Here is a 27,212-nt window from a genome sequence, read left to right as displayed (position 1 = left end):
CCTAGAAAACCCCAGTACCCACTTTAGATTGCCCAATCTGAGGCTCTCTCTAAACAAGTCCAGACACTGGTCAGCAATGGGGCACTCACGCCATGCACCTCCCCCAGCAACACGCCCCTATTCCCGGTCAAGAAAAAGACAGCCAAAGGGGAACCTGAGAAGTAGTGTTGCTCGCGAATATTCGCAATTCGAATATTATTTGCGAATATCGCATATTCGCGAATTCGCGAATTTCGCGAATATAGCGCTATATATTCGTAATTACGAATATTCGTTTTTTTTTTTTTGTTTTTTTTTCTTCACAGTACACATCACAGTGATCATCCCTCTCTGCTTCCAGCTTGTGTGGTGTAAAGAAGGCTGTAATACTACTGTGTGAGACTGGCGTGCGAAAATTCGCATATGCGTAAATTTGCATATGCGAAAATTAGCATATGCTAATGTTCGCATATGCGAAAATTAGCATATGCTAATGTTCGCATATGCGAATTTACGCGTGTGTTAATTTTGTATATGCCAATATTCACCTATGTTAATTTTCGCATACGTGAATATTCGCATATGCGAAAATAAAACGAGAATGTAACGAATATGCGAATATTCGCGAATATATGACGAATATTCGTCCATATATTCGCGAATATTCGCGAATTCGAATATGGCCTATGCCGCTCAACACTACTGAGAAGTACAGGAACGTTCAAGATCTTAGAGCTGTGAATGAAGCCACAGTACTAGACACCCCTATTGTCCCCAATCCCCATACTCCGCTGTAAAGGGTGCCCCCTACTGCAAAGTATTTCACTGTTGTCGACCTCAGCAATGCTTTCTTTAGCATACCTTTGGATTCCAGATGCTGGTATTTATTCGCCTTCACCCACGAAGGACAGCAGTACACTTGGACTGTCATGCCCCAAGGAGCTTAAAACTCACCCAGCCAGTTTGCTAAAGCCATTACTTTCATGCTATCAACCTGGCAAGAACAGAACCCATCCGTGGTACTTCTTAGCTACATGGATGATCTTCTTTTATGTGCTGAGGACCTCCCATTTGCAGAAAAACATTCTGAAAGTCTCCTCTGTTATCTAGCTGACCAAGGCTGCAAAGCCTCAAAACAAAAAACTCAGTGGTGTTCCACCTCAGTTGTGTTCCCTTGCCACTGCATCTCACAAGGCACCAGACACCTTACTCAAGACAGAATTCAAGCCATACAGGATATCCCTTTACCAGCAAGACCCAAGGCTTTACATGCCTTCCTTGGACTGATCTCCTACTGTCAGTCATGGATTTCAGAAGCCTCTCCATTGATGCAACCTCTCTAAGATGCTTTGAATACAGATCCCTTTGACCTCTCTGAGGAGGACATCTCCAACTTCCTGAAACTCAAGGATCCCATCTCCTCAGCACCTGCACTTGGCATGCCTGACAAAGCCTTCAAGCTCTATGTCTCGGGAAAGACAGGGACATGCCACTGGTGTCCTAGCCCAGTCTTACGATAGCAGGACAACACCTATTGGACATTACTCTTGCGGACTCAATGCTGTGGCCAGAGAAAGCCCGTCCTGCCTTAGAGCTGTCTTTGCTGCAAATGCACTCCTGGCCAAAACTTCTGACCTAGTTCTTGGTCATGATCTCATTCTGCTGGCTCCTCATGACATCTCTGCAATTCTTAACCAGACTCAGCCAAAAAATCTCTTCACAGCAACACATCTCAGACTACAGTGCTCACACTTGATACCTGACAATAACACCCTTCTAACATGCAATGTTAAGCCCTCCACCCAGCTTCCACTTTCTGAGGGGGGAAATGAAGGTGATGAAGAGGATCAAGGTCAAGAGGATCAGTTTAACCACTCCCATGATTGTTTTGAGCTGATGAAGATGGAAACAACACACTTGCCATCTGTAAGTGAAACTCCACTGCCCAAACCAGACCTCACCATCTTTTGTGAATGGCTCCAGATTTGCAGACGAGCATGGGAAATACCATACAGGATATGCTGTCACGACAGAAGATACAGTCCTAAAAGAGGAGGCCCTAACTCCTACTGTCTCTGCACAGGAAGCTGAACTTCCGGCCCTCATCATGGCATGCAAATTGCCAGAAGGCCAAACAGCAAATATATAAACCCATAATTTTGGATTACTGTAGAAAACCAGAGGTTTCCTGACAGCAGCAGGAACACCAGTAAAACACAGCATGGCCATCAAGGATCTGATGGATGCCTTACTCCTCCCAGCTCAAATGGCAGTTCTGAAAGTGAAGGCCCATGGACGACTGAACTCTAGGGAAGAAAAGGGCAACCAACTAGCAGACTCTGCGGCCGAACAAGCAGCCAGAAACTCAGAGGAAGTGAAAAGCAAAGTGGAGGACACCCCGACATTGGGCCTACAGACCCTACCAGTAGACAAAACCCAGTTGAAAGAACTACAAGAGGCAGCAAGCCCTGAAGAAAAGGACATATGGAAACAGAAAGGAGCCGTGTTGAATAGGAATGGCCTATTTGAAAATAACAGGAAGCCCTGCGTACCAAGAAATATGTACCCAGCAGTGGTGCAGTAGGCACATGGAGCTGCCCACTTGTCAAAAACTCTCATCAATGCCCTAATTCAAAAGTACTACATAGCACCAGGAAGTACACCACTAACAGACAACTACTGCAAGTCGTGTGCTATTTGTGCAAAGTGCAACCTAGGCCGTATGGAGAAAACACCCCAGAAACACTTGGCCAGACCACAGTACCCGTTTCAAAAGATACAGATTGACCACATACAAATGCCAAAGGGCGGAAGATTTGAATACGCCCTTGTGGTGGTGGACATGTTCATAGGGTGGCCGTAAGCCTACCCAACTACCAATATGACAGCCAAGAACATGGCCAAGAAACTCCTCAATGAAATAGTATTCTGGTATGGAGTACCTGAAGTCATAGAAAGTGACCAAGGACCTGCTATCACAGCTATAGTGACAAAAGAAATCTGGTCTGCCCTAGAAGTCACTTTATCCGTCCATACCCCCTATCACTCCAGAGCAGTGGAAAGGTTGAAAAAATGAATGGCACCCTTAAAACCCGAATGTTGAAAATGTCCCAAGAAACTGGTCTACCTTGGCCCGATAGTCTACCCATTGCCCTCTATAGCATCATATACACCCCTAGAGGAGTGCATTCCCTATTCCCCTATGAGATTTTGTTTGGCACCGCCCCAAGATTAGGGTGTTACTATCCTCAGCAGTTACAAGTATAGTCTGATGCACTAACTAATTATGTGGCCACATTGTCAAGGGAGCTGACTAAAATACATGCCTGAGTGTTTTCTTCTATTCAGGGCCCTGAAGCAGTTGCTGGGACTCACAAGCTATTGCCTGGTAATTGGGTACTAGTGAAAAAGTTTGTGGGAAAGAATCCTCTTGAGCCCAGATTTGATGGTCCATTCCAAGTTCTGCTGACCACGTCCACTTCAGTCAAGGTGGAAGGGAAGAACACCTGGATCCATGCTTCCCACTGCAAGAAGGTGCCAACGCCAGAAGACTAAGCAACCAGTCCAACCCAATCATGAAGATCATACATATCCTTTGTCTAGTATAAATGGCACTAAACATGAACCAATAACAGAACAAGAAACTCACCATAGGAACTGGCGACAAGTTCCTAAAGGGAGCCTTGACCCCCATGTGTATATTGTTGCCATTGGAGTCTCAAGGGGGGTCCCAGATGAGTTTAAGGCTAGAGACCAAGTAAAAGAAGGATTGTAATCTTTCCTACTACCCCTAGTCACCATAAATAAGAATGTAGACTGGATTAATTATATCTATTACAATCAACAAAGATTTGTAAACTTTTCAATAGAAGCCTTCAAAGGACATGCTGAACAGCATCGCGCCACATCTACTATGACGTTTCAAAATAGGATCGCCTTAGATATGATCTTAGCCGAGAAAGGAGGGGTATTTAAATGTTTGGGGATACCTGTTGTACATACATCCCAGATAACACAGGACCCAACGGTAAGGTAACCATAGCCATAAAAAAAAGTTAGAAAGCCTTTTATTGGAACTTAAAAGAAATTCTGGAGTGTCAGACATCAGGGATTAATATTTTAAAGGGGTACTCCAGCCCTAGACATCTTATCCCGTATCCAAAGGCTGTCCTCTTTGTCCTTCTCGTCCAGGAAACGCACGCACCTAGGGTAAGTTGGACAGGCGTCCCTAGGTGAGAATATCTCCTCTGCTCGTTTGTCTATGCCGGTCCAAATCTACACCACTTCTGGGAATTTGTTTCATGCCACTGCTTTCTTGGAGTCTGGTTCTGCAAGTATCCCTGGTCCACAAGTATCGTATTCCAGTGTCACAGCTCTGCCCTGCAAACCCCTATACATTTTCTCCACCAATGGTGAAAGTTTGAACTTCATGGTACAATACCGCACAGATCCTCTGACAATGCATGTGGAGGTTTTACACAAGGAAAAGATCATGTTCTATGTGCTTCATTTTTGTACTTCTGCTATTTTCTTGGGATTACCTTGGTTGCAACTTCACACACCAGTTCTCCATTGGCAAACTGGATAAATTTCTCACTGGGGTCAAGACACTGTCAGAAACACTGCCTGTTGGCACCACAATTGAAGCGCTCTCTTCCTTCACCTCCTTCTCTGCCGGGTCTGCCCTCTCCTTATCAGGACTTTGCTCATGTGTTTTGTGAGAAACAAGCCGAAAGTCTTCCTCTACATTGACCCTATGATTGTCCTATTGAGCTTTTGCCTGGTACCACACCTCCCCGGGGAAGAATTTACCCTCTCTTGGTGGCAGAAAAGCAAGCCATGTCTCAGTAAATTAAGGAGAACCTCCAGAAAGGTTTTATCCGGAAAGCTGGATTCTTTTTCGTAGGAAAGAAGGACGTCTCTCTTCACCCTTGCATTGACTCCCATGGTCTCAATAAAATTACCATCAAGAATCGGTATCCTTTACCGATTCCTTTACCTCTTATTTCTGAGCTTCGACCGTCTGCGGGGCGCAAAAGTCTTCACCAAATTGGACCTGCGAGGGGCATATAATTTAATCAGGATTCATGAGGGATACGGATAGAAGATGGCTTTTAATACATGTGATGGTCACTTTGAGTACTTAGTGATGCCGTTTGGACTCTGTAATGCCCCGGCTGTCTTCCAAGAATTTGTAAATTACATCTTCATCTTCCAGGATCTTCTTTACACGTGTGTCGTGGTTTATCTTGATGGCATCCTGATCTTCTCTCCCAGCTTGGAGGTGCATCACACTCATGTGCGCCAGGTCTTACATCGCCTGCGGATTTTTTTGCCAAAATCAAGAAATGTCTCTTTGAAAAGATGAGTCTTTCATTCCTGGGTTACATTGTCTCTAGCCAAGGCCTCCAGATGGATCCAGTCAAGTTGTCTTCGGTACTCAATTGGCCATGATCTTCTGGCCTACGGGCCATACAATGTTTTCTTGGATTCACCAATTATTATAGACAATTCAATCCACATTTCTCCTCCTTGATTGCTCCAATTGTGGCTCTCACCAAGAAAAACAGTAATCCCCAGTTTTGTGCCACAGAAGCAGAAGAGTCATTTACCCAATTGAAGTATGCCTTCGCTTCTGCACCTGTTCTTTCTAGACCCGACCCAGAAAAGCCGTTCTTTCTAGAAGTTGATACCTCTTCAGTAGGAGCCGGCGCCATCTTAACTCAAAAGTCCTCCAGGGGTAAAATGGTGACTTGTGGTTTCTTTTCTTAGACGTTCTAGCCTGCTGAGAGGAACTATTCTATTGGAGACCGGGAACTCTTGGCCATTAAGCTTTCCTTAGAAGAGTAGCGTCACCTATTGGAAGGATCTACTCATCCTGTCAGTATCTAAACGAACCATAAAAATCTTTTATATCTTCAGTCTGTACAGCGCCTCAATCCCCGGCTGGCCGGATGGTCTCTTATCTTTATTCACTTTCGACCTGCGGACAAGAATGTTAGAGCTGATGCTCTCTCTAAAGCTTCTGATGTAAAAGGTCTGGACTACTCAACATATTGTTCCTCTTGAACTAATGATTACTGGGATGCCTGTTGTTCTTCAGCAAGTTCCTCCAGGGAAGTCTTTTGTGCCTCCTCGTCAGAGACGCAAAGTGTTGTTTCGGGGCCATTCTTCTTTACAAGTCGGACATGCTGGAGTACGGAAGTCCATTCAATTGATCACCCGACATTACGGGTGGCCGAATCTGGAGCATGATGTCCCTGATTTTGTACGTTCCTGTACGACCTGTGCCCGTGACAAGTCTCCTCGGCTCAAGCCTGCAGGACTTTTACTTCCTTTGCCTATCCTGGAGTGCCCTTGGTCACACATTGCTATGGACTTTGCTACCGATCTGCCTCCCTCCTGTAACAAGGTGGTCGTTGATTGTTTTTCCAAGATGGCTCACTTTGTGCCCCTCCCTGGACTGCCTTCTGCTCCACAACTGACAGATCAATTCCTTCAGCATATCTTACGTTTTCATGGCTTACCATCTCACATTGTCTCTGATCATGGGGTTCAGTTTGTTTCCAAATTCTGGAAGGCTCTCTGCTCTCGTCTCAAGATCAAGCTTGACTTCTCTACTGAATACCATCCCCAGTCCAATGGACAGGTAGAGAGGGTGAATCAGATTGTCAGAGATTATCTTCGTCATTTTGTTTCTGCTGAGACGATTGGGCCAACATGCTTTTTTGGGCAGAGTTTTCGTATAACCACTGGGACTCTGAAGCTACCAAAACTTCCCCGTTCTTTATCATCTATGGCCATCCACCTCGTCCCCCTCTTCCTCTACCTGTTCCTTCTGAAGTACCTGCGGTGGATATTCTGTTATGGGACTTTTCCTCTATTTGGCAAGAGACTTGGCGTTCTTTAATTCTTGCATCCTCCCGCATGAAGTCGCAGGCTGACAAGAAGAGAAGACCTCCTCCGATCTTTTCACCTGGGGACAAAGACTGATTATCCGCCAAGTATATTAGTTTTAAGATACCCAGCTATAAGTTGGGTCCCCGCTTCCTGGGTCCTTTTAAAGTCATGCAACGCATTAATCCTGTGTCTTACAAACTCCACCTGCCTCCATCTCTACGCATACAGAACTCGCTTTGCGGTGGGCTCTGGTGAAAACCAGTGGCACCTTAGACTCCGCTCCCTGGTTCAGCCCATGCCATCATCCTCACAGGTCAGTGGATCCACCTTACCACAGCCGTAACAGTCCTGAAGGAGAGATAGTAATACTGCCTAATTGTAGTTCCTCCCCCGCTGATGCTTATTCACTAAGGTGATGGGGAACTAGATAATGAAATTGAACAGCAATACCCTGTGCCTGTCTAAAGCTGTGACCTGCACGTATCTGGTGCTGGCAGGAATCTGTGGCTCACCAGTCATTGAGGTGTTCTCCACCAGTGAGGGGTACTTAACAAGTGTTACTTTTGTTTACATGGAAACTGGGAGCTGGTTCACCCCCCCCCCCCCCCCTAAACCCAATACACAGGGTTATATTGTGGAGGAATGGGATTAAAATCATGTATTGCTCACCCGGATCAGTGCTTTGGTTCCAGAGATATACAAAGTATTAAACTTTATTGCTAAAATGGCAATTGACATATTTTTGCAATTGAGGCGGGACCCTGCATACCCACCATCCCTGCCTTTCTCCTCTTTGCTCCCATATGCCCACCTACCTCACAATCACATAGACAAAGTGTTTCATGAATATTTATAAGATGGGCGTTTTAGTTCACCATTTTTTATTTTTTATTTTAATGATACCCTAGTTAAGTTTATACATTTTTAACCGTTTCTCTTCTGGATGTGGGAGCAACTTTTTTCCTTGTTCTACAGTTTGCTACACCTTTAATCTCACACAACGGTGTCTTCTGGGATCATCTAGCAACCAACGGTGAGTTTCCCATATTTTCTTTTTCTTTATTTTTAATAAAAATGCATACTTACCCTCATCCACCTCCACTATCTATCTATCTATCTATCTATCTCTAACTCTTCACCTTTAAATTTATAAATCTATTCATCTATCAATTAATAATTTTATCTACTGTTCTGTAAATCTATCTATTCTTCTATTTTTGCATCTTTTTGGCAAGTATCACAGACAAGTATTCATTTTTTTCCTTGTCTATTCCAGCCTAAAAAACAAATAAAGAACATTTCTACTTGTTATATCCCTCAGGAGAAGATGTCTTATGCAGCGTTCTTGTTGCTGTCTACAGGGGCAACATGTGTAACCAAAATTGTTCTGTAATCCATTCTTTCATTTAAAAATCTGAAAATTCTGGAAGAGAGAATAGAGAACAGAACTAAATGTCACAGCAGGTACAATATGTTATCTGTTCTAGCACAGAAGATGCTCATTTTTTGGCTGGAATATATAATACATTTTCCTGTTCACTTTGCAATTTCCTTCCATATCGTTTAGTTTCTAGTACCATGTAATGATCAAATCAGTACAACCAAAAGGCATCGCAAGTGGTATATATAAAAGTATCTAATATATCATGGGTTGTTCACGTTCCCTGCAGGATTGGGCCTTACAGATGATACGGAGGTAGAATTTGTTAAAACACACATAATAAGACAGGCCCCATTATCTAGGACAAAGATCCCATCAGACCCCCTGTTCCAGGAGAGCTATCACGCAAGTGATATGTATATATATATATATATATATATATATATATATATATATAGCAGTGATGAAAGCACTGCAACACTCCAGAAGTATGGTAAAAGAGACAGCCGAGACACTGACTGTTAAGACTTTAAAGGGTTGTCCCATGCTTTTTCAGATACCTCCAGCCTGTTTGAGGTGGTTGGAAGAGCTGTAAACAGCCAAAAAGGGAAAGCAAGCAACGTTGTTTACGTAACTTCAGGACTAGAAGCTGCAAACAAGCTGGGGTGGCCGAAAAAGTGAAAAAGATGAGATGGGACAACCCCTTTAATGGAGATATCAACATGCATGGCTTCCTCCTTTTGGCTGAGTAGGATCACTCAGTGTTTGGGTGGTGGAGGCCCCTAGATCCCAAATATAGTGGAGGTCATAGAAAACTTCCCATGTGTCCTTCCTGTTATATGAACCTGGATACATCTGATTTGTGGAAGTATTAACAGATGAACTGAATCAATATATGTGTTTTTAAGTGAGAAACTACAATATGCAACATTTTGAAGAACACATGTTATTGAGCCTGAATCCCCAGTGGCTCCCCCTTAACCCAACTCCATATGATGACTTTGACTAATTAGTCTCTATCTATACATAAACAGTTAAGTATAATATATGGTGTAATATATTGGTCAATAATGTACTGCTTAAACCATTCTGCCTGATATGCATGGCTCCTGTGGCCATTGTTGTCTTCTCTGGCTGCTTAATATTCTTTGTCATCCTTTTCTCTCCCTGTCTACATCTCCCAGCAATCATTGCTCTTCTGCTCCGCCAGCCCCCACCCTCCTGCTCTTAGCAGCAGAGAGAGGTTCAGTGTCTGATTGGCTAAGGCTGCCCACACCTCCCAGTTCTCAGCACAAAAGAGAGCATGACTCATCAATGCAGAACAGAAATCATATGGTGTGTGGTTTGATTATGTAATTCCTTCACTTCATGCATGTAAGTCACAGCTAAAGAGGGAAAACTGTTCCATATAGCTAATGAATGATAAAAAGACAATTAAACTGAATGATAAGAGTGAAAGGAAGGGCTATGGGTTTAGTTCCCTGGAGTACCCCTTTAACAAGAAAATATAGAAAAGTAAGTAAAATCATAGCACATCTTTAGAGTAACATTTATTAAAATCTATTTATTCAAGACACATTTTGTTGTAACCAATTCTAGTAAATACATTCCTGGGAAAAAAACATCATGAAAGATGTGAAAAACAGAAATTCCTAAAAAAAAATTATGTAAATAAAGTTCATGAATTAATGGAATATAAAGAATCATTATTTTAAGAATTCAGCAATTTTGTAAGTAATACTTAGTGAAGCAGAAAATGAATTGGGTTTAGCAAGCAGTATAAGCAAAGCATTCACCTCCGTAGCGGTATCTAGAGCGAGCATAAGCAGCATCCTCGTCATCTTCTAGTGGTGAATATCCCGATCCTGGAATAAGAAAACAAAGATAGAAAATAAAAAAGCCAGACACAACTGATATGAGAGATGGATCAGCAAGAAATAATATTGGAAGAATTCTTTAGAATCATTTGGAATTATAAGCATTGGTGAAGGTAAGTGCGCCATAAGTACAGTTTCATTCACAGTAAACCACATGAGGTGGTTCTTCAGTTTGTCTCTTATATTTAGTGCCTTACAAGAAGCATCGTGAGGATCTAAATCCCCACCACAACATGTATCCTGACATATGAACTTACCATAATAAAAGTAATTTATATAATTATTGATGTTGCCGGTGATTTATATCCACTGATAACACAAGCCAGAGCTCAGGCAGGAAGTGTTTTGAGTTCACCAGGGCACAGATGCTCCAGACATCTGTAATTTCAGGAACCCATGACTCCTATTAAAATATTTATTTTATTTATTTATTTATTCACATGTTGCTTATTTTTCATAGGCCGCTGTTAATGTTTCTGTCAAATTGGTTTCTAGGAATAATAAAAAGGTTTTCTTAACCCCTTAAAGGACCATGGGTTTTCTAATTTTTGGACCTCACCTAAAAATCATAGCACTTTCAATTTTCCACCTATAGACCCATATGCTTGTTTTTTGCGCCACCAATTTTACTTTGTAATACCATCAATCATTTCACCACAAAAACTAGGGTGAAACCAGAAAAGAAAAATTTGGGGGGTAAAATTGAAAAGAAAAAAGGCCATTTTGTAAATTTTGGGGGCTTCTGATTCTACGCAGTGCACTTTTCAGTAAAAATGACACCTTATCTTTATTCTGTGGGTCTATACAGTTACAAGGATACCCAACTAATGTAGGTTTTATTTTATTTTACTACTTAAAAAGATTATAACTACATGCACCAAAATTAGAATGTTTGAAATTGTCATCTTCTGAAACCTATAACTGTTTTATTTTTCTACATACGGGGATGTATGAGGGCTCATTTTTTGTGCCATGATCTGAAGTTTTTATTTTTACCATTTGATGGGACTTTTTGATCACTTTTTTTTTTTTTTTTTTTTAGGGTATACAAAATGACCAAAAATACGCAATTTTTGGCTTTGGAATTTTTTTATGTATACGCCATTAACCGTGTTGTTTAATTAACATTATTTAAATATATTTTTATAGTTTGGACATTTACATACACGGCGATACCACATATGTTTATTTTTATTAGGTTTATATATATTTTTATATGGAATTTGGGAAAAGGGGGGTGATTAAAACTTTTAGTATGGAAGGGGTTAATTCACATTTATTAACTTTTTTTAAACTGTTGTTTACACTATTTTTCATTCCCCATAGGAGACTATTACATGCAATCTTCTGATTGCATACACTGTTAAATGCTGCGCCATAGCATAGCATTGATCAGTGTTATCGGTGCTCTGTTGCTCTAGCCTGCTGAGCAGGCATGGAGCAGCAGATCACCAATCGGGGGCAGGTAGGGACCCTCCCCCAGTCCTTTCAGCTGCCGACTAAGCTGCCAGGAATGGTTTACTTTCACTTTAGACGCGGTGATCCACTTTGATTGCCGCGTCTAAGGGGTTAATGCCGGGCATCACCACGATCGGTGATGTCTGGCATTAGACATGTGTCCTGGATGTTGATGGCCGCCGGGACCACCCCAGCGAGGTTAACGTTAGGCTTTGTTGACATTTACAACATAACCATGACAGTTTTAAAGGAGTATCCCCTGTCCGCTTGGACCCCCCGTGATCTCCTGCCGGCACTCCAACTCTCTGCATGAATGACATTTGTCAACACAATGGCACAAAGCTGTGGCCGACATACCCCCTCCATGCATCTCTATGGAGATGCATGGAGAGGGCATGTCGGCAACAGCTTCGTGTGGTAGCCAACATGCCTCCATTCATAAAGAGAGGGGTTCCATACAGGAGATAGCTTGGGGTCACAGCAGTCAGACTTCCCGCTATCTGACACTTATCCCCTATCTTGCATAACTCCTTTAATGGATCTGATTTCAAATGGATCACAATGAATCTTGATGATCACATTGATTTATTATAGTTCTGTCCAGTTTTTGTTTACTTTTTATGGGAAGAATAGAGCTGGAAATGTCCCTATTCTTGGCAGGATGAAACATTCTAGTGTGAACAGATCCCAAATATTTTAAGACATTTGTTATTGTTGCATTTAAGATACAAAAACAAATGTGCCAAAATGTTTAGGGTCTGTTCACACTAGAATTATTCATCCGGCCAAGAACAGGGAAGTTTCCAGCTCTATTCTTCCCATACAGGTAAACGGAAACATGACAGAACCTAATGAGTCAAAATGTAATCAATTGTGATCCATTTGAAATCCGATCCATCAAAGGTGTCATGGTTATGTTATAAATCTCAACAAAGCCTAACTTACTAATTCTTCTCTGGTTTCCTGCCACCGGTATCAGGAGCCTTCCCTATGGATTGCTACTTATCATCAATGTGGCCAGTCCAGAGACTGCCTGCCCAGGTCATATGATATGAAGTCCATGGACAAACATCAGTATGAAGAAGAGAACAAAAGGTAAACCCAAAGACGGGAGAAAATTACAATATTAAGTATTTTATCAAATATATTTTTGTAGTTATGGTCCTGAGAAGCATTTTTATGGTAATGCAAGTTCCAAAATTGTTTCAACTGACCTAGAATAAGTAAAGATCTAATCTAGTCATGAATTTTTGGTTGGCACCCCCTTTGACAGCTGAAGAAGCCAATGGTCAATAGCAGGAATGTGCTCAAAGGGAAGTAGAAAATATGTTCATTGTCTTTTGTAAACTTCCTTCCTTTTTTGCAGTTTATTAAATTAAAAGAGGATACCCAGGACCTCTCTCCAACAATTCTGACAATGTTTTTGGAAAGATGCAGTTGTACAGGATCCTAGCGTGTGGTTTTCTCTCTCGACACCTAATGGTAGATCAGGAGGGAGTACATCAAGACAACCCTTTTGATACCTTATTCACTTGGACAAACTGAAGAATGGAAGTAATACATGCGCCATTCTCGAGTAACATTTTACAATCCTCTGATCTAGAAAAACAAGCTTGATTATTTTCTTTTTCTTACTGTTTGATTTTCAGGATAGGGAAAGCTGATTGGCAGCAGCCTGACCATTAGGACCCCCTCAGATTCCCGAGAATGGAGAAAAATAGTCCCCTGTATGAATGAAGTGCAGCTTATATGCAAAGCAAACACTCTTTTCTCTGTGCGACATTCAAATATTGTCGAGCTTAGAGCACCGAACCCTACAGTTGGACCTTCACCAATTAGGTTATTATTTCCTATTCTGTGGTTAGGGGATTACATTTCAGGTTGGGAATACCACTTTAATGGGGTTATCCAGAAATAGAATAAAAGAGCTATCCTCTTCAAAAAACAGAGACCCCCCCCCCCCCCCCACCTCCTCCTGATGTTGTGTGTGGTATTACATTTTGAATCTATTCACTTCAGTAGAAATAAGCTGCAATACCACACACAACCCAAGAACAGGGGTGGTGCTGTTTTTGGAAGAAATCGGCTCCATTTTTCTATTCCTGGGTAGCTTCTTTAAATGGGCACTTTGCTATTGCACTCCTTATGGTAAATAAAACAATATTTCTAATATACTTTGTTTAAAAAAAATGAAGTTTTATATGTTTTATTTGTGCTTAAAAAAGCTCAAGAGCACATTCTCCCCCATCTTATACACAGACTTAGGACCAAAGCCCAAAAACAGGAAGTGCAGCCTGGAGGGCTGAGGGGGGTGTGTCCAACCATCAGCATATAGCAGTTAAGTGTGAGAGGAGCTATGATTGGATGAGGCTGGACACCCCCCCCCCCCCCTGGACTCCAGGCTGCACTTCCTGTGTATGGGCTTTGGTCCAAAGTCTGTGTATATGATGGGGAAAATGTGCTCTTGAGCTTTTTTAAGCACAAATAAAACATAGAAAACTTTATTTAAAAAAAAAAAAATAAAGTATATTAGAAATATTTTTTATCTACCATAAGGAGTGCAATAGCAAAAATTAGTTTTAATGAGAGTTACCATTTAAGGAACATATCTGATTACTTAAAAAAAAATAGATAACATAGGGAACTGCAGAATTTATTATTCTCTGATGAGTCCTTTTTGATATAACATAATGTTCTAGCAATAGGAGGCATTGGCAGTAGAGCTTGACAACTGGTTGAGTTTGACATTGCCTACAACTTTTTGCCAGTCTATAAACAGATAGTATGCTTTATAGATTGTACATGGCTGCATTATGCTATCTACAAATCACAATATTATGCAGTAAGACCAATTGTATTAATTATATTATATATATTAATTAAATAATATATATACATATGAATTAATTATATATATTAGATAAAAGCTGACAACACAGTTAATACAATATATTAGTTTAGTGTAATATATTTAGCACAATCATTGCAGCATTGTAAGTATCGTACTAAGCCAGTTAAACTGAAGGTTATTTAAAGGGGCACTCCGGTGGAAAACTTTTTTTTTAAATCAGCTGGTGCCAGAAAGTTAAACAGATTTGTAAATTACTTCTATTAAAAAATCTTAATCCTTCCAGTACTTATTAGCTGCTGAATACTACAGAGGAAATTCTTTTCTTTTTGGAACATAGAGCTCTCTGCTGAATCACGAGCACAGTGCTCTCTGCTGACATCTCTGTCCATTTTAGGAACTGTCCAGAGTAGAAGAAAATCCCCATAGCAAACATATGCTGCTCTGGACAGTTCCTAAAATGGACAGAGATGTGTTACGCCGAGCGCTCCGGGTCCCCGCTCCTCCCCGGAGCGCTCGCTACACTCTCTCCGCTGCAGCGCTCCGGTCAGATCCACTGACCCGGGGCGCTGCGATTCTGCTGCCAGCCGGGATGCGATTCGCGATGCGGGTAGCGCCCGCTCGCGATGCGCACCCCGGCTCCCGTACCTGACTCGCTCTCCCTCGGTCCTGTCCCGGCGCGCGCGGCCCCGCTCCCTAGGGCGCGCGCGCGCCGGGTCTTTGCGATTTAAAGGGCCACTGCGCCGCTGATTGGCGCAGTGATTCCAATTAGTGTCTTCACCTGTGCACTTCCCTATATCACCTCACTTCCCCTGCACTTCCCTGCCGGATCTTGTTGCCATTGTGCCAGTGAAAGCGTTCCTTGTATGTTCCTAGCCTGTGTTCCAGACCTCCTGCCGTTGCCCCTGACTACGATCCTTGCTGCCTGCCCCGACCTTCTGCTACGTCCGACCTTGCTTCTGTCTACTCCCTTGTACCGCGCCTATCTTCAGCAGCCAGAGAGGTTGAGCCGTTGCTAGTGGATACGACCTGGTCACTACCGCCGCAGCAAGACCATCCCGCTTTGCGGCGGGCTCTGGTGAAAACCAGTAGTGACTTAGAACCGATCCACTAGCACGGTCCACGCCAATCCCTCTCTGGCACAGAGGATCCACTACCCGCCAGCCGGCATCGTGACAGTAGATCCGGCCATGGATCCCGCTGAAGTTCCTCTGCCAGTTGTCGCTGACCTCACCACGGTGGTCGCCCAGCAGTCACAACAGATAGCGCAACAAGGCCAACAGCTGTCTCAACTGACCGTTATGCTACAACAGTTACTACCACAGCTTCAGCAGTCATCTCCTCCGCCAGCTCCTGCACCTCCTCCGCAGCGAGTGGCCGCTCCTGGGCTACGCCTATCCTTGCCGGATAAATTTGATGGGGACTCTAAGTTTTGCCGTGGCTTTCTTTCCCAATGTTCCCTGCATCTGGAGATGATGTCGGACCTGTTTCCCACTGAAAGGTCTAAGGTGGCTTTCGTAGTCAGCCTTCTGTCCGGAAAAGCCCTGTCATGGGCCACACCGCTCTGGGACCGCAATGATCCTGTCACTGCCTCTGTACACTCCTTCTTCTCGGAAGTCCGAAGTGTCTTTGAGGAACCTGCCCGAGCCTCTTCTGCTGAGACTGCCCTGTTGAACCTGGTCCAGGGTAATTCTTCCGTTGGCGAGTATGCCGTACAATTCCGTACTCTTGCTTCAGAATTGTCCTGGAATAATGAGGCCCTCTGCGCGACCTTTAAAAAAGGCCTATCCAGCAACATTAAAGATGTTCTGGCCGCACGAGAAATTCCTGCTAATCTACATGAACTTATTCACCTAGCCACTCGCATTGACATGCGTTTTTCCGAAAGGCGTCAGGAGCTCCGCCAAGATATGGACTCTGTTCGCACGAGGCGTTTCTTCTCCTCGGCTCCTCTCTCCTCTGGTCCCCTGCAATCTGTTCCTGTGCCTCCCGCCGTGGAGGCTATGCAGGTCGACCGGTCTCGCCTGACACCTCAAGAGAGGACACGACGCCGCATGGAGAACCTCTGCCTGTACTGTGCTAGTACCGAACACTTCCTGAGGGATTGTCCTATCCGTCCTCCCCGCCTGGAAAGACGTCCGCTGACTCCGCACAAAGGAGAGACAGTCCTTGATGTCTACTCTGCTTCTCCACGTCTTACTGTGCCTGTGCGGATGTCTGCCTCTGCCTTCTCCTTCTCTACCGTGGCCTTCTTGGACTCTGGATCTGCAGGAAATTTTATTTTGGCCTCTCTCGTCAACAGGTTCAACATCCCAGTGACCAGTCTCGCCAGACCCCTTTACATCAATTGTGTAAACAATGAAAGATTGGACTGTACCATACGCTTCCGCACGGAGCCCCTTCTAATGAGCATCGGATCTCATGAGAGGATTGAACTTTTGGTCCTCCCCAATTGCACCTCGGAAATTCTCCTTGGACTTCCCTGGCTTCAACTTCATTCCCCAACCCTGGATTGGTCCACTGGGGAGATCAAGAGTTGGGGGCCCTCTTGTTCCAAGGACTGTCTAAGACCGGTTCCCAGTAACCCTTGCCGTGACTCTGTGGTTCCCTCAGTAACCGGTCTCCCTAAGGCCTATATGGACTTCGCGGATGTTTTCTGCAAAAAACAAGCTGAGACTCTACCTCCTCACAGGCCTTATGATTGCCCTATCGACCTCCTCCCGGGTACTACTCCACCCCGGGGCAGAATTTATCCTCTCTCTGCCCCAGAGACTCTTGCCATGTCTGAGTATGTCCAGGACAATTTAAAAAAGGGCTTTATCCGTAAATCCTCCTCTCCTGCCGGAGCTGGATTTTTCTTTGTGTCCAAAAAAGATGGCTCCCTACGTCCTTGCATTGACTACCGCGGTCTTAATAAAATCACGGTTAAGAACCGCTACCCCCTACCCCTCATCTCTGAACTCTTTGATCGCCTCCAAGGTGCCCACATCTTTACTAAATTGGACTTAAGAGGCGCCTATAACCTCATCCGCATCAGAGAGGGGGATGAGTGGAAAACGGCGTTTAACACCAGAGATGGACACTTTGAGTATCTGGTCATGCCCTTTGGCCTGTGCAACGCCCCTGCTGTCTTCCAAGACTTTGTCAATGAAATTTTTCGTGATCTGTTATACTCCTGTGTTGTTGTATATCTGGACGATATCCTAATTTTTTCTGCCAATCTAGAAGAACACCGCCAGCATGTCCGTATGGTTCTTCAGAGACTTCGTGACAATCAACTCTATGCCAAAATTGAGAAATGTCTGTTTGAATGCCAATCTCTTCCTTTTCTAGGATATTTGGTCTCTGGCCAGGGACTACAAATGGATCCAGACAAACTCTCTGCCGTCTTAGATTGGCCACGCCCCTCCGGACTCCGTGCTATCCAACGCTTTTTGGGGTTCGCCAATTATTACAGGCAATTTATTCCACATTTTTCTACCGTTGTGGCTCCTATCGTGGCTTTAACCAAAAAAAATGCCGATCCCAAGTCGTGGCCTCCTCAAGCGGAAGACGCCTTTAAACGACTCAAGTCTGCCTTTTCTTCGGCTCCCGTGCTCTCCAGACCTGACCCTTCCAAACCCTTCCTATTGGAGGTTGATGCCTCCTCAGTGGGAGCTGGAGCTGTTCTTTTACAAAAAAATTCTTCCGGGCATGCTGTCACTTGTGGTTTTTTTTCTAGGACCTTCTCTCCGGCGGAGAGGAACTACTCCATCGGGGATCGAGAGCTTCTAGCCATTAAATTAGCACTTGAGGAATGGAGGCATCTGCTGGAGGGATCAAGATTTCCAGTTATTATTTACACCGACCACAAGAACCTCTCCTACCTCCAGTCTGCCCAACGGCTGAATCCTCGCCAGGCCCGGTGGTCTCTGTTCTTTGCCCGATTTAATTTTGAGATTCACTTTCGTCCTGCCGATAAGAACATTAGGGCCGATGCTCTCTCTCGTTCCTCGGATGCCTCAGAAGTTGAACTCTCTCCGCAACACATCATTCCACCTGACTGCCTGATCTCCACTTCTCCAGCCTCCATCAGGCAAACTCCTCCAGGAAAGACCTTTGTTTCTCCACGCCAACGCCTCGGAATCCTCAAATGGGGTCACTCCTCCCATCTCGCTGGTCATGGGGGCATCAAGAAATCTGTGCAACTCATCTCCCGCTTCTATTGGTGGCCGACTCTGGAGACGGATGTTGTGGACTTTGTGCGAGCCTGCACTATCTGTGCCCGGGATAAGACTCCTCGCCAGAAGCCCGCTGGTTTTCTTCATCCCCTGCCTGTCCCCGAACAGCCTTGGTCTCTGATTGGTATGGATTTTATTACTGATTTACCCCCTTCCCGTGGCAACACTGTTATTTGGGTGGTCGTTGATCGATTCTCCAAAATGGCACATTTCATCCCTCTTCCTGGTCTTCCTTCAGCACCTCAGTTGGCTAAACAATTTTTTGTACACATTTTTCGTCTTCACGGGTTGCCTACGCAGATCGTCTCGGATAGAGGCGTCCAATTTGTGTCTAAATTCTGGAGGGCTCTCTGTAAACAACTCAAGATTAAATTAAATTTTTCTTCTGCATATCATCCCCAGTCCAATGGACAAGTAGAAAGAATTAACCAAGTCTTGGGTGATTATTTGCGACATTTTGTTTCCTCCCGCCAGGATGACTGGGCAGATCTCCTTCCATGGGCCGAATTCTCGTATAACTTCAGAGTCTCTGAATCTTCCTCCAAATCCCCATTTTTCGTGGTGTACGGCCGTCACCCTCTTCCCCCCTCCCTACCCCCTTGCCCTCTGGTCTGCCCGCTGTGGATGAAATTTCTCGTGACCTTTCCATTATATGGAGAGAGACCCAAAATTCTCTCTTACAGGCTTCTTCACGCATGAAGAGGTTCGCGGATAAGAAAAGAAGAGCTCCTCCCGTTTTTTCCCCTGGAGACAAGGTATGGCTCTCCGCTAAATATGTCCGCTTCCGTGTCCCTAGCTACAAGTTGGGACCACGCTATCTTGGTCCTTTCAAAATTTTGTGTCAAATTAATCCTGTCTCTTACAAACTTCTTCTTCCTCCTTCTCTTCGTATCCCTAATGCCTTTCACGTCTCTCTTCTTAAACCACTCATCCTCAACCGTTTTTCTCCCAAATCTGTTCCTCCCACTCCTGTTTCCGGCTCCTCGGACATCTTCTCTGTCAAAGAGATCTTAGCCTCTAAAAAGGTCAGAGGGAAAACTTTTTTTTTAGTGGACTGGGAGGGTTGTGGTCCTGAAGAGAGATCCTGGGAACCTGAGGACGACATCCTAGATAAAAGTCTGCTCCTCAGGTTCTCAGGCCCTAAAAAGAGGGGGAGACCCAAGGGGGGGGGTACTGTTACGCCGAGCGCTCCGGGTCCCCGCTCCTCCCCGGAGCGCTCGCTACACTCTCTCCGCTGCAGCGCTCCGGTCAGATCCACTGACCCGGGGCGCTGCGATTCTGCTGCCAGCCGGGATGCGATTCGCGATGCGGGTAGCGCCCGCTCGCGATGCGCACCCCGGCTCCCGTACCTGACTCGCTCTCCCTCGGTCCTGTCCCGGCGCGCGCGGCCCCGCTCCCTAGGGCGCGCGCGCGCGCCGGGTCTTTGCGATTTAAAGGGCCACTGCGCCGCTGATTGGCGCAGTGATTCCAATTAGTGTCTTCACCTGTGCACTTCCCTATATCACCTCACTTCCCCTGCACTTCCCTGCCGGATCTTGTTGCCATTGTGCCAGTGAAAGCGTTCCTTGTATGTTCCTAGCCTGTGTTCCAGACCTCCTGCCGTTGCCCCTGACTACGATCCTTGCTGCCTGCCCCGACCTTCTGCTACGTCCGACCTTGCTTCTGTCTACTCCCTTGTACCGCGCCTATCTTCAGCAGCCAGAGAGGTTGAGCCGTTGCTAGTGGATACGACCTGGTCACTACCGCCGCAGCAAGACCATCCCGCTTTGCGGCGGGCTCTGGTGAAAACCAGTAGTGACTTAGAACCGATCCACTAGCACGGTCCACGCCAATCCCTCTCTGGCACAGAGGATCCACTACCCGCCAGCCGGCATCGTGACAAGATGTCAGCAGAGAGCACTGTGTTCCAAAAAGAAAAGAATTTCCTCTGTAGTATTCAGCAGCTAATAAGTACTGGAAGGATTAAGATTTTTTAATAGAAGTAATTTAAAAATCTGTTTAACTTTCTGGCACCAGTTGATTTAAAAAAAAAAAAAAAAAGTTTTCCACCAGGGTACCTCTTTAAGGCTTTTAGAATAGAATCAGTTTGAAGTCCATCTTTTTTTTACAGTACTGGTAGCTTAGTGGTTTTTTAGTTTTCCTGTAACCGAAAACTTTAAAAATAGTTTATCAAACCTGAAAAAAATAGCAGGTAGTAATGGTTAAGTGTATTGTACATTATGTATATTGGTGATTGACATTTACACGATAAGCCGAAATTCATCATTCTTCATGAGAGAGATACATATACATTGTTGTGGGTTACAATTAGTACTCCATGTCATAACAAGTCAATAAAATATGCTCAATAGACTCATTGAATAATTTCTCTTCATGGAGCGTGAGTAACCAAGAGATCTCATATAACACTGGGTTATGAATTTAGAATTATGAATTGTGTCCCACAGTGGACTGTCTATGTACTGAGAGGACATGTTGGATACCATAAGAGTGAGAGACACTCTCCTACCCATCTAATAGACCAGGGTCCTGAATCTGGGATCCCTTTAACAGAATATTTTGAAACAGATTTCTGAACCAAAAAACGTCTTCATGCAGGACCAGAAACCAGATGTAGTCAGAACTCTGACCATAAGGCAACACTTTAATATTCGAAAATCCATAGAGCATTCACAATACAAAGCATAATACAACAGACATATATAACACATGTACTTTAATCTGACATCTACAAAACCCAATAGAGGAATTTATCATTTCTTTTTTTTTTCTTTCTTCTGTTCTATTTTGCAGTTTTTTTGTGCAATGCTTCTTTTGCATGTTTTAATTCTGTTCTACTAGCCAAGTGCTTTTTCCACACTGGTCTTGGTAGACACTTTTGGATGCGTGGTCACTAATTTATTATTGGTGAATATTCAAAAAGTCACAATTTTACACAGCAAAACATGTAAATAAACCCCAACTGTAGGCCACCCTCAATGCTACTGGTAGAAACCTGCTTTACAATGCATTCTTCTTTGGCGCTTAAAAAGCCAAAAATGTCTGCTGTCACTTCATTTCTATAAAATTTCCCCAGTTTAGTTTTACTATTATTGATTCCAACATCTGTCCATCCTTTTGTGCTCCAAACATCCAATGTAAGGTTACAGCTTCCCTCATTTCCCATGATTAAAGGACATGTCCGGTGCTCACTTTTCTTATTGTATCCGTTCCGGGCTGCAAAAAAAAAAAAAGAAAATACGCTTTCTCTTGCCTGCCTACGCTCCCCCGGTGCTCCGGTACAGGCGTTCGGTCCCCGGGCTGTATTCTTCTTACTTCCTGTTAGCCCGGCACGTCACACGGAGCTTCAGCCTATCACTGGCCGAGGCAGGACATCGCTGCGGCCGGTGATAGGTTGAAGCTCCGTGTGACGTCCCGGGCTAACAGGAAGTAAGAAGAACACAGCCCGGGGACCGAACACCTGTACTGAAGCATCGGGGGAGCCTAGGCAGGTAAGAGAAAATGTGTTTTCTTTTATTTTTCAGCCCGGAACGGATACAATAAGAAAAGTGAGCACCGGACATCTCCTTTAATATAATTCAAGATGGAAACAGCAGTAGAAGTGGAGGCCATGCCATTTGAGTTGCTCAATAGGTTTTTTTTGAGCCATTGCCAAAGAATGTCACATTAATCTACACTTTATATCTTCTCTGCACTATAAACATACGCACAGCACTGCCTCTGTACACTTCAGCCTCTTCTGACATGCGAAATGGTGTTGTAAAGTGATTTTGTTAGTTTTGGGGGATGTTGGTCAGTATGATAAATTACGTGCATGTCTGCCTAAAAAAAAACAAAAAAAACTACAAAAGTGACTTGAAAAATGGCATGCAAAACAACTTAATTGATAAACGGGTGCATGTGATTTTTTCTGTCATTCATGCAATTTTTACTTCTATACCATAAGGAGTCTTAAAAAAGTAGAGTACAGCTCTGAAGTCTTTTAGCACTCCGAATGGTACTTAAAGGGCTTCATACAAGGTACATTTTTCCCCTGATTTCTGTTTTACCGGGGTTATCCACCATAAGGTGATTTTAGTACTTACCTGTCAGACAGTAATGGACATGCTTAGGAAAGATCTGTGCTGGTAGATTACCATAATGCTTTGGCTATCTTTTTGTGAACTTTGTGTCTTTTTCCTGTGGGAGTTTGTTCTCTCAAACTACAAATCTTGTTTGTAAGTGTGAGGTCACTTTTCTCCCTCCTATACATCAGCCACCCCACCCATTGAAACACAGCTGTGACCCTTTTAATGCAATAGACCAGTGTTTTCTGACCAGGGGGCCTCCAGCTGTTGCAAAATTAAAATTATTGCAGAGTGACCTCCTTCCAACCCAGTGGTCGCTCCACCCATTTAAGTAAAGACTGGCTGACTGATGTAATGTTTTGGGCGGTACTCGGAAAACCTGAGACGATATTTTGTATGCTGTTAAAAGTAAACTTTGTGGCAAAAGAATTGCAAGATCACTATGAAACACAAGTACAGACACTATATTATGAACTACACTAACTTTACAGCCCCTGTAGCATAGTCAAATAAAAAAAAAATCCTGGAATGCCCCTTAAATTATAACAAATGTCCTACTGTAAAACATAATTGGTCAAAGCTTCTGAATACATTTTAAAAGGCCCATAAGTATCTAAATTCAGAAAAAAATTAGAATGGTAATTCTAAAATAAGTTATGCTATTGTGGTGGCCCAGTACAGGAATTGCACTCCTGTACCCTTTCCGTCTTGTGTGGCGGACTCTATTTCAGTCTCCAGAGTCCACCCCTCTTTCACAGACTCTAAATGGTTAATAGGTGCCTTATGTTATGTATGAGATTGTCTTTATAATGTTCATAAACCTTTAAATGTTGTTACCAAGTCATGTAACCAGGGAAGGTGTCAGTGACCAGGTGACTTGTGGATGACCTATAGGACTCCTCTAAAACACTCCCTTATAAACCCAGGGAGGAGCTAGTTGATGGGTCTGCAGCATTCTGTCCAAATCCACTACAAGTCCTAGTGAGCCCTTAAGTCCCTAAAGTCACTGGTCACCTCCTTGGGCCTAACTGAGCTGTAAAGACTATTCCATCTGTCTGCCTTAATAATGGCAACTTTACTAACTTGGCATCAGAGTCATTATTTGCCCCGCATCTAGCCCAGGATCCAGCGGCCATACCTCGGGTGGTGCAGAGGTAATTCACGCCATGGCGTCACGAATACAAGGGATTAATGCCATCTGCCCTTAGGGTAATAACAGGGTATGTCACATCCAGACCAGTATACTACACAAAAGAAAACAACCAATTCTATGACTGACAGTTCTTTCTTTTGCATATCAATGCTCATCTAACACAATGGAACAGACGTCCCCCAATAAAGATTCTGTTTAAACTACAGGATGACATCATCACCTATCAGATCCTCTACTGCTAGCTCTTAGATCCCTCCCCTCCCAGATCTGAATGCTGCTACTAATTTTGAGGGATTGGAATATATAGTAGTTGTACACCTCCCCTGAGGCTGTGTTCACACATTGCGTTTTTTTTTTTTTTTTTTTGCTGGGTTTTTTCAGTTGTTTCAGTTTTTTAACAGCCAAAAGACTACACATTTTGAAAAAAACAGCTCACTTGTGATTAAGGGTCAAACCACTTTCATCTCATGGCAATATTTCTCTAAAAAACGAATAACACATTTTTTGAGAGTAAACCGACCCCATTATGTCACACTGCTTGGTAATAATAGACTTTAACCCCTTCACGACGTACATGTATGGCGCCGCAAAGTATCACTTGGCGCGCGGCGACGTACATGTACGTCGCGGGGATCCCCCACGTGCGGCGGCGGCGCAGCAGCAGCGGCGGCAGCAATTCATCCGGGTCCTGCCAGGTGAATTGTTGCCTACATCCGGAGGGCCACAGTTTACAGTGGTCTCTAAACTGTGGCCCTCCAGATGTTGCAAAACTACAACTCACAGCATGCCCAGACAGCTGTTTGCTGTGTGGGCATGCTTGGACTTGTAGTTTTGCAATATTTAGAGGGGTTCAGGTTGTAGATCACTATGCAGTGGTCTCAAACTGTAGCCCTCCAGTGGGCATGCTGCGAGTTGTAGTTTTGCAACATCTGGAGGGCCACAGTTTAGAGACCATTGAACAGTGATTTACAACCTGAACCCCTCTAAATATTGCAAAACTACAACTCCCAGCATTCAGGAACAGCATAAGGCTGTCTTGGCATGCTGGGAGTTGTACTTGCGTGCCTCTAGCCGTTGCATAACTACATCTCCCAGCATGCCCTTCCGCAATCAGCACATGCTGGGAGTTGTAGTTTTGCAACAGCTGGAGGCACACTGGTTGGAAAATACTGAGTTAGGTCATAGAACCTAACTCAAGGTTTTCCAACCAGTGTACCTCCAGCTGTTGCAAAACTACAACTCCCAGCATGCATGGTCTGTCAGTGCATGCTGGGAGTTGTAGTTTTGACCCCCCTCCCATGTGAATTTACAGGCTACATTCACACTGGCGGCAGATTACAGTGAGTTCCCTGCTTCAAGTTTGAGCTGCAGCAAATTTTCCGCCGCAGCTCAAACTCCTAGCGGGAGACTCAGTGTAATCTGCCTCCAGTGTGAATGTAACCTAAAAACACTACACTACACATAATAAAGAGAAAAACACTACACTACACTAACATAAAATAAAGAGTAAAACACTACATATACACACGTACATTGCCCTCCCTACCACCCCCCTTCCCCAATAAAAATGAAAAACTTATTGTACGGCAGTGTTTCTAAGATGGAGCCTCCAGCTGTTGCAAAACAAAAACTCCCAGCATTTCTGGACAGCAAATGACTGTCCAAGCATGCTGGGAGTTTAACAACAGCTGGAGGCACCCTGTTTGGGAATCACTGGCATAGAATAGCCCTATGTCCACCCCTATGCAAGTCCCTAATTCAGGCCTCATATGCGCATGGCGCTCTCACTTTGGAGCCCTGTTGTATTTCAAGGCAACAGTATAGGGTCACATATGGGGTATCGCCGTACTTGGGAGAAATTGCCTAACAAATTTTGGGGGGCTTTTTCTCCTTTTACCCCTTATGAAAAGGAACAGATGGGGTCTACACCAACATGCTGGTGTTGCCCTAAACTTTTCATTTTCACAAGAGGTAAAAGGGAAAAACGCCCCCCAAAATTTGTAACGCAATTTCTCCCGAGTATGGAGATACCCCATATGTGGGCGCAAAGTGCTCTGGGGGAATGTAATAAGGGGTGCAGTGAGAATTTACACCCCACAGGTGTCTGACGGATCTTTGGAACAGTGGTCTGTGAAAATGAAAAATTTTGCACAGCTCACTGTTCCAAAGATCTGTCGGACACCAGTGGGGGGTAAATGCTCACTGTACCCCTCATTACATTCTGTGAGGGGTCTAGTTTACAAAATGGTATGCCATGTGGTTTTTTTTGCTGTCCTGACGCCTTCTCTTCTGAGCATTGTAGTTCGCCGCAGTGCACTTCAGGTCCACTTATGGGGTACTTCCATACTCAGAAGAGCTGGGGTTACAAATTTTGGGGGGTCTTTTCTGCTATTAACCCTTGCGAAAATGTGAAATTTGGGGGGGAAACCCACATTTTAGTGAAATTATAATTTTTTTTTTACATATGCAAAAGTTGTGAAACACCTGTGGGGTATTAAGGCTCACTTTATCCCTTGTTACGTTTCTCAAGGGGTCTAGTTTCCAAAATGGTATGCCATGTGTTTTTTTTTTTTTTTGCTGTTCTGGCACCATAGGGGCTTCCTAAATGCGACATGCCCCCCAAAAACCATTTCAGAAAAACGTACTCTCCAAAATCCCCTTGTCGCTCATTCGCTTCTGAGCCCTCTACTGCGCCCGCGGAACACTTTACATAGACATATGAGGTATGTGCTTACTCGAGAGAAATTGGGCTACAAAGTATACATTTCCTCCTTTTACCCCTTGTAAAAATTCAAAAATTGGGTCTACAAGAACATGCGAGTGTAAAAAATGAAGATTTTGAATTTTCGCCTTCACTTTGCTGCTTTTCCTGTGAAACACCTAAAGGGTTAAAACACTTACTGAATGTCATTTTGAATACTTTGGGGGTGCAGTTTTTAGAATGGGGTCATTTATGGGGTATTTCTAATATGAAGACCCTTCAAATCCACTTCAAACCTGAACTGGTCCCTGAAAAATAGTGAGTTTGAAAATTTTGTGAAAAATTGGAAAATTGCTGCTGAACTTTGAAGCCCTCTGGTGTCTTCCAAAAGTAAAAACTCGTCAATTTTATGATGCAATCATAAAGTAGACATATTGTATATGTGAATCAAAAAAAAAAAATTTTGGAATATCCATTTTCCTTACAAGCAGAGAGCTTCAAAGTTAGAAAAATGCTAAATTTTAAATTTTTTCATCAAATTTGGGGATTTTTCACCAAGAAAGGATGCAAGTTACCACAAAAATTTACCACTATGTTAAAGTAGAATATGTCACGAAAAAACAAATTC

The 27,212-nt window shown here is 43.8% G+C and overlaps 1 protein-coding gene across 2 annotated transcripts in view; it reads right to left on the bottom strand.

Annotated features, from left to right (window-relative positions):
- SRPX (sushi repeat containing protein X-linked) overlaps nt 1-27,212 on the bottom strand; it is a 146,611-nt gene that overhangs the window by 57,938 nt on the left and 61,461 nt on the right. Inside the window, exon 2 of one of the 2 annotated variants that reach the window (XM_056558919.1) lies at nt 10,057-10,125. The exons of the other annotated variant lie outside the window; for it this stretch is intronic. Coding sequence (XP_056414894.1) covers nt 10,057-10,125 — 69 coding nt within the window. The remainder of the gene's footprint in view (nt 1-10,056; nt 10,126-27,212) is intronic. 2 annotated transcript variants of the gene reach the window in all.

This window comes from Hyla sarda, chromosome 2, assembly GCF_029499605.1.
Source record: "Hyla sarda isolate aHylSar1 chromosome 2, aHylSar1.hap1, whole genome shotgun sequence".
Taxonomy (NCBI): Eukaryota; Metazoa; Chordata; class Amphibia; order Anura; family Hylidae; genus Hyla; species Hyla sarda.
This window is presented reverse-complemented; position numbering and strand designations above follow the sequence as displayed.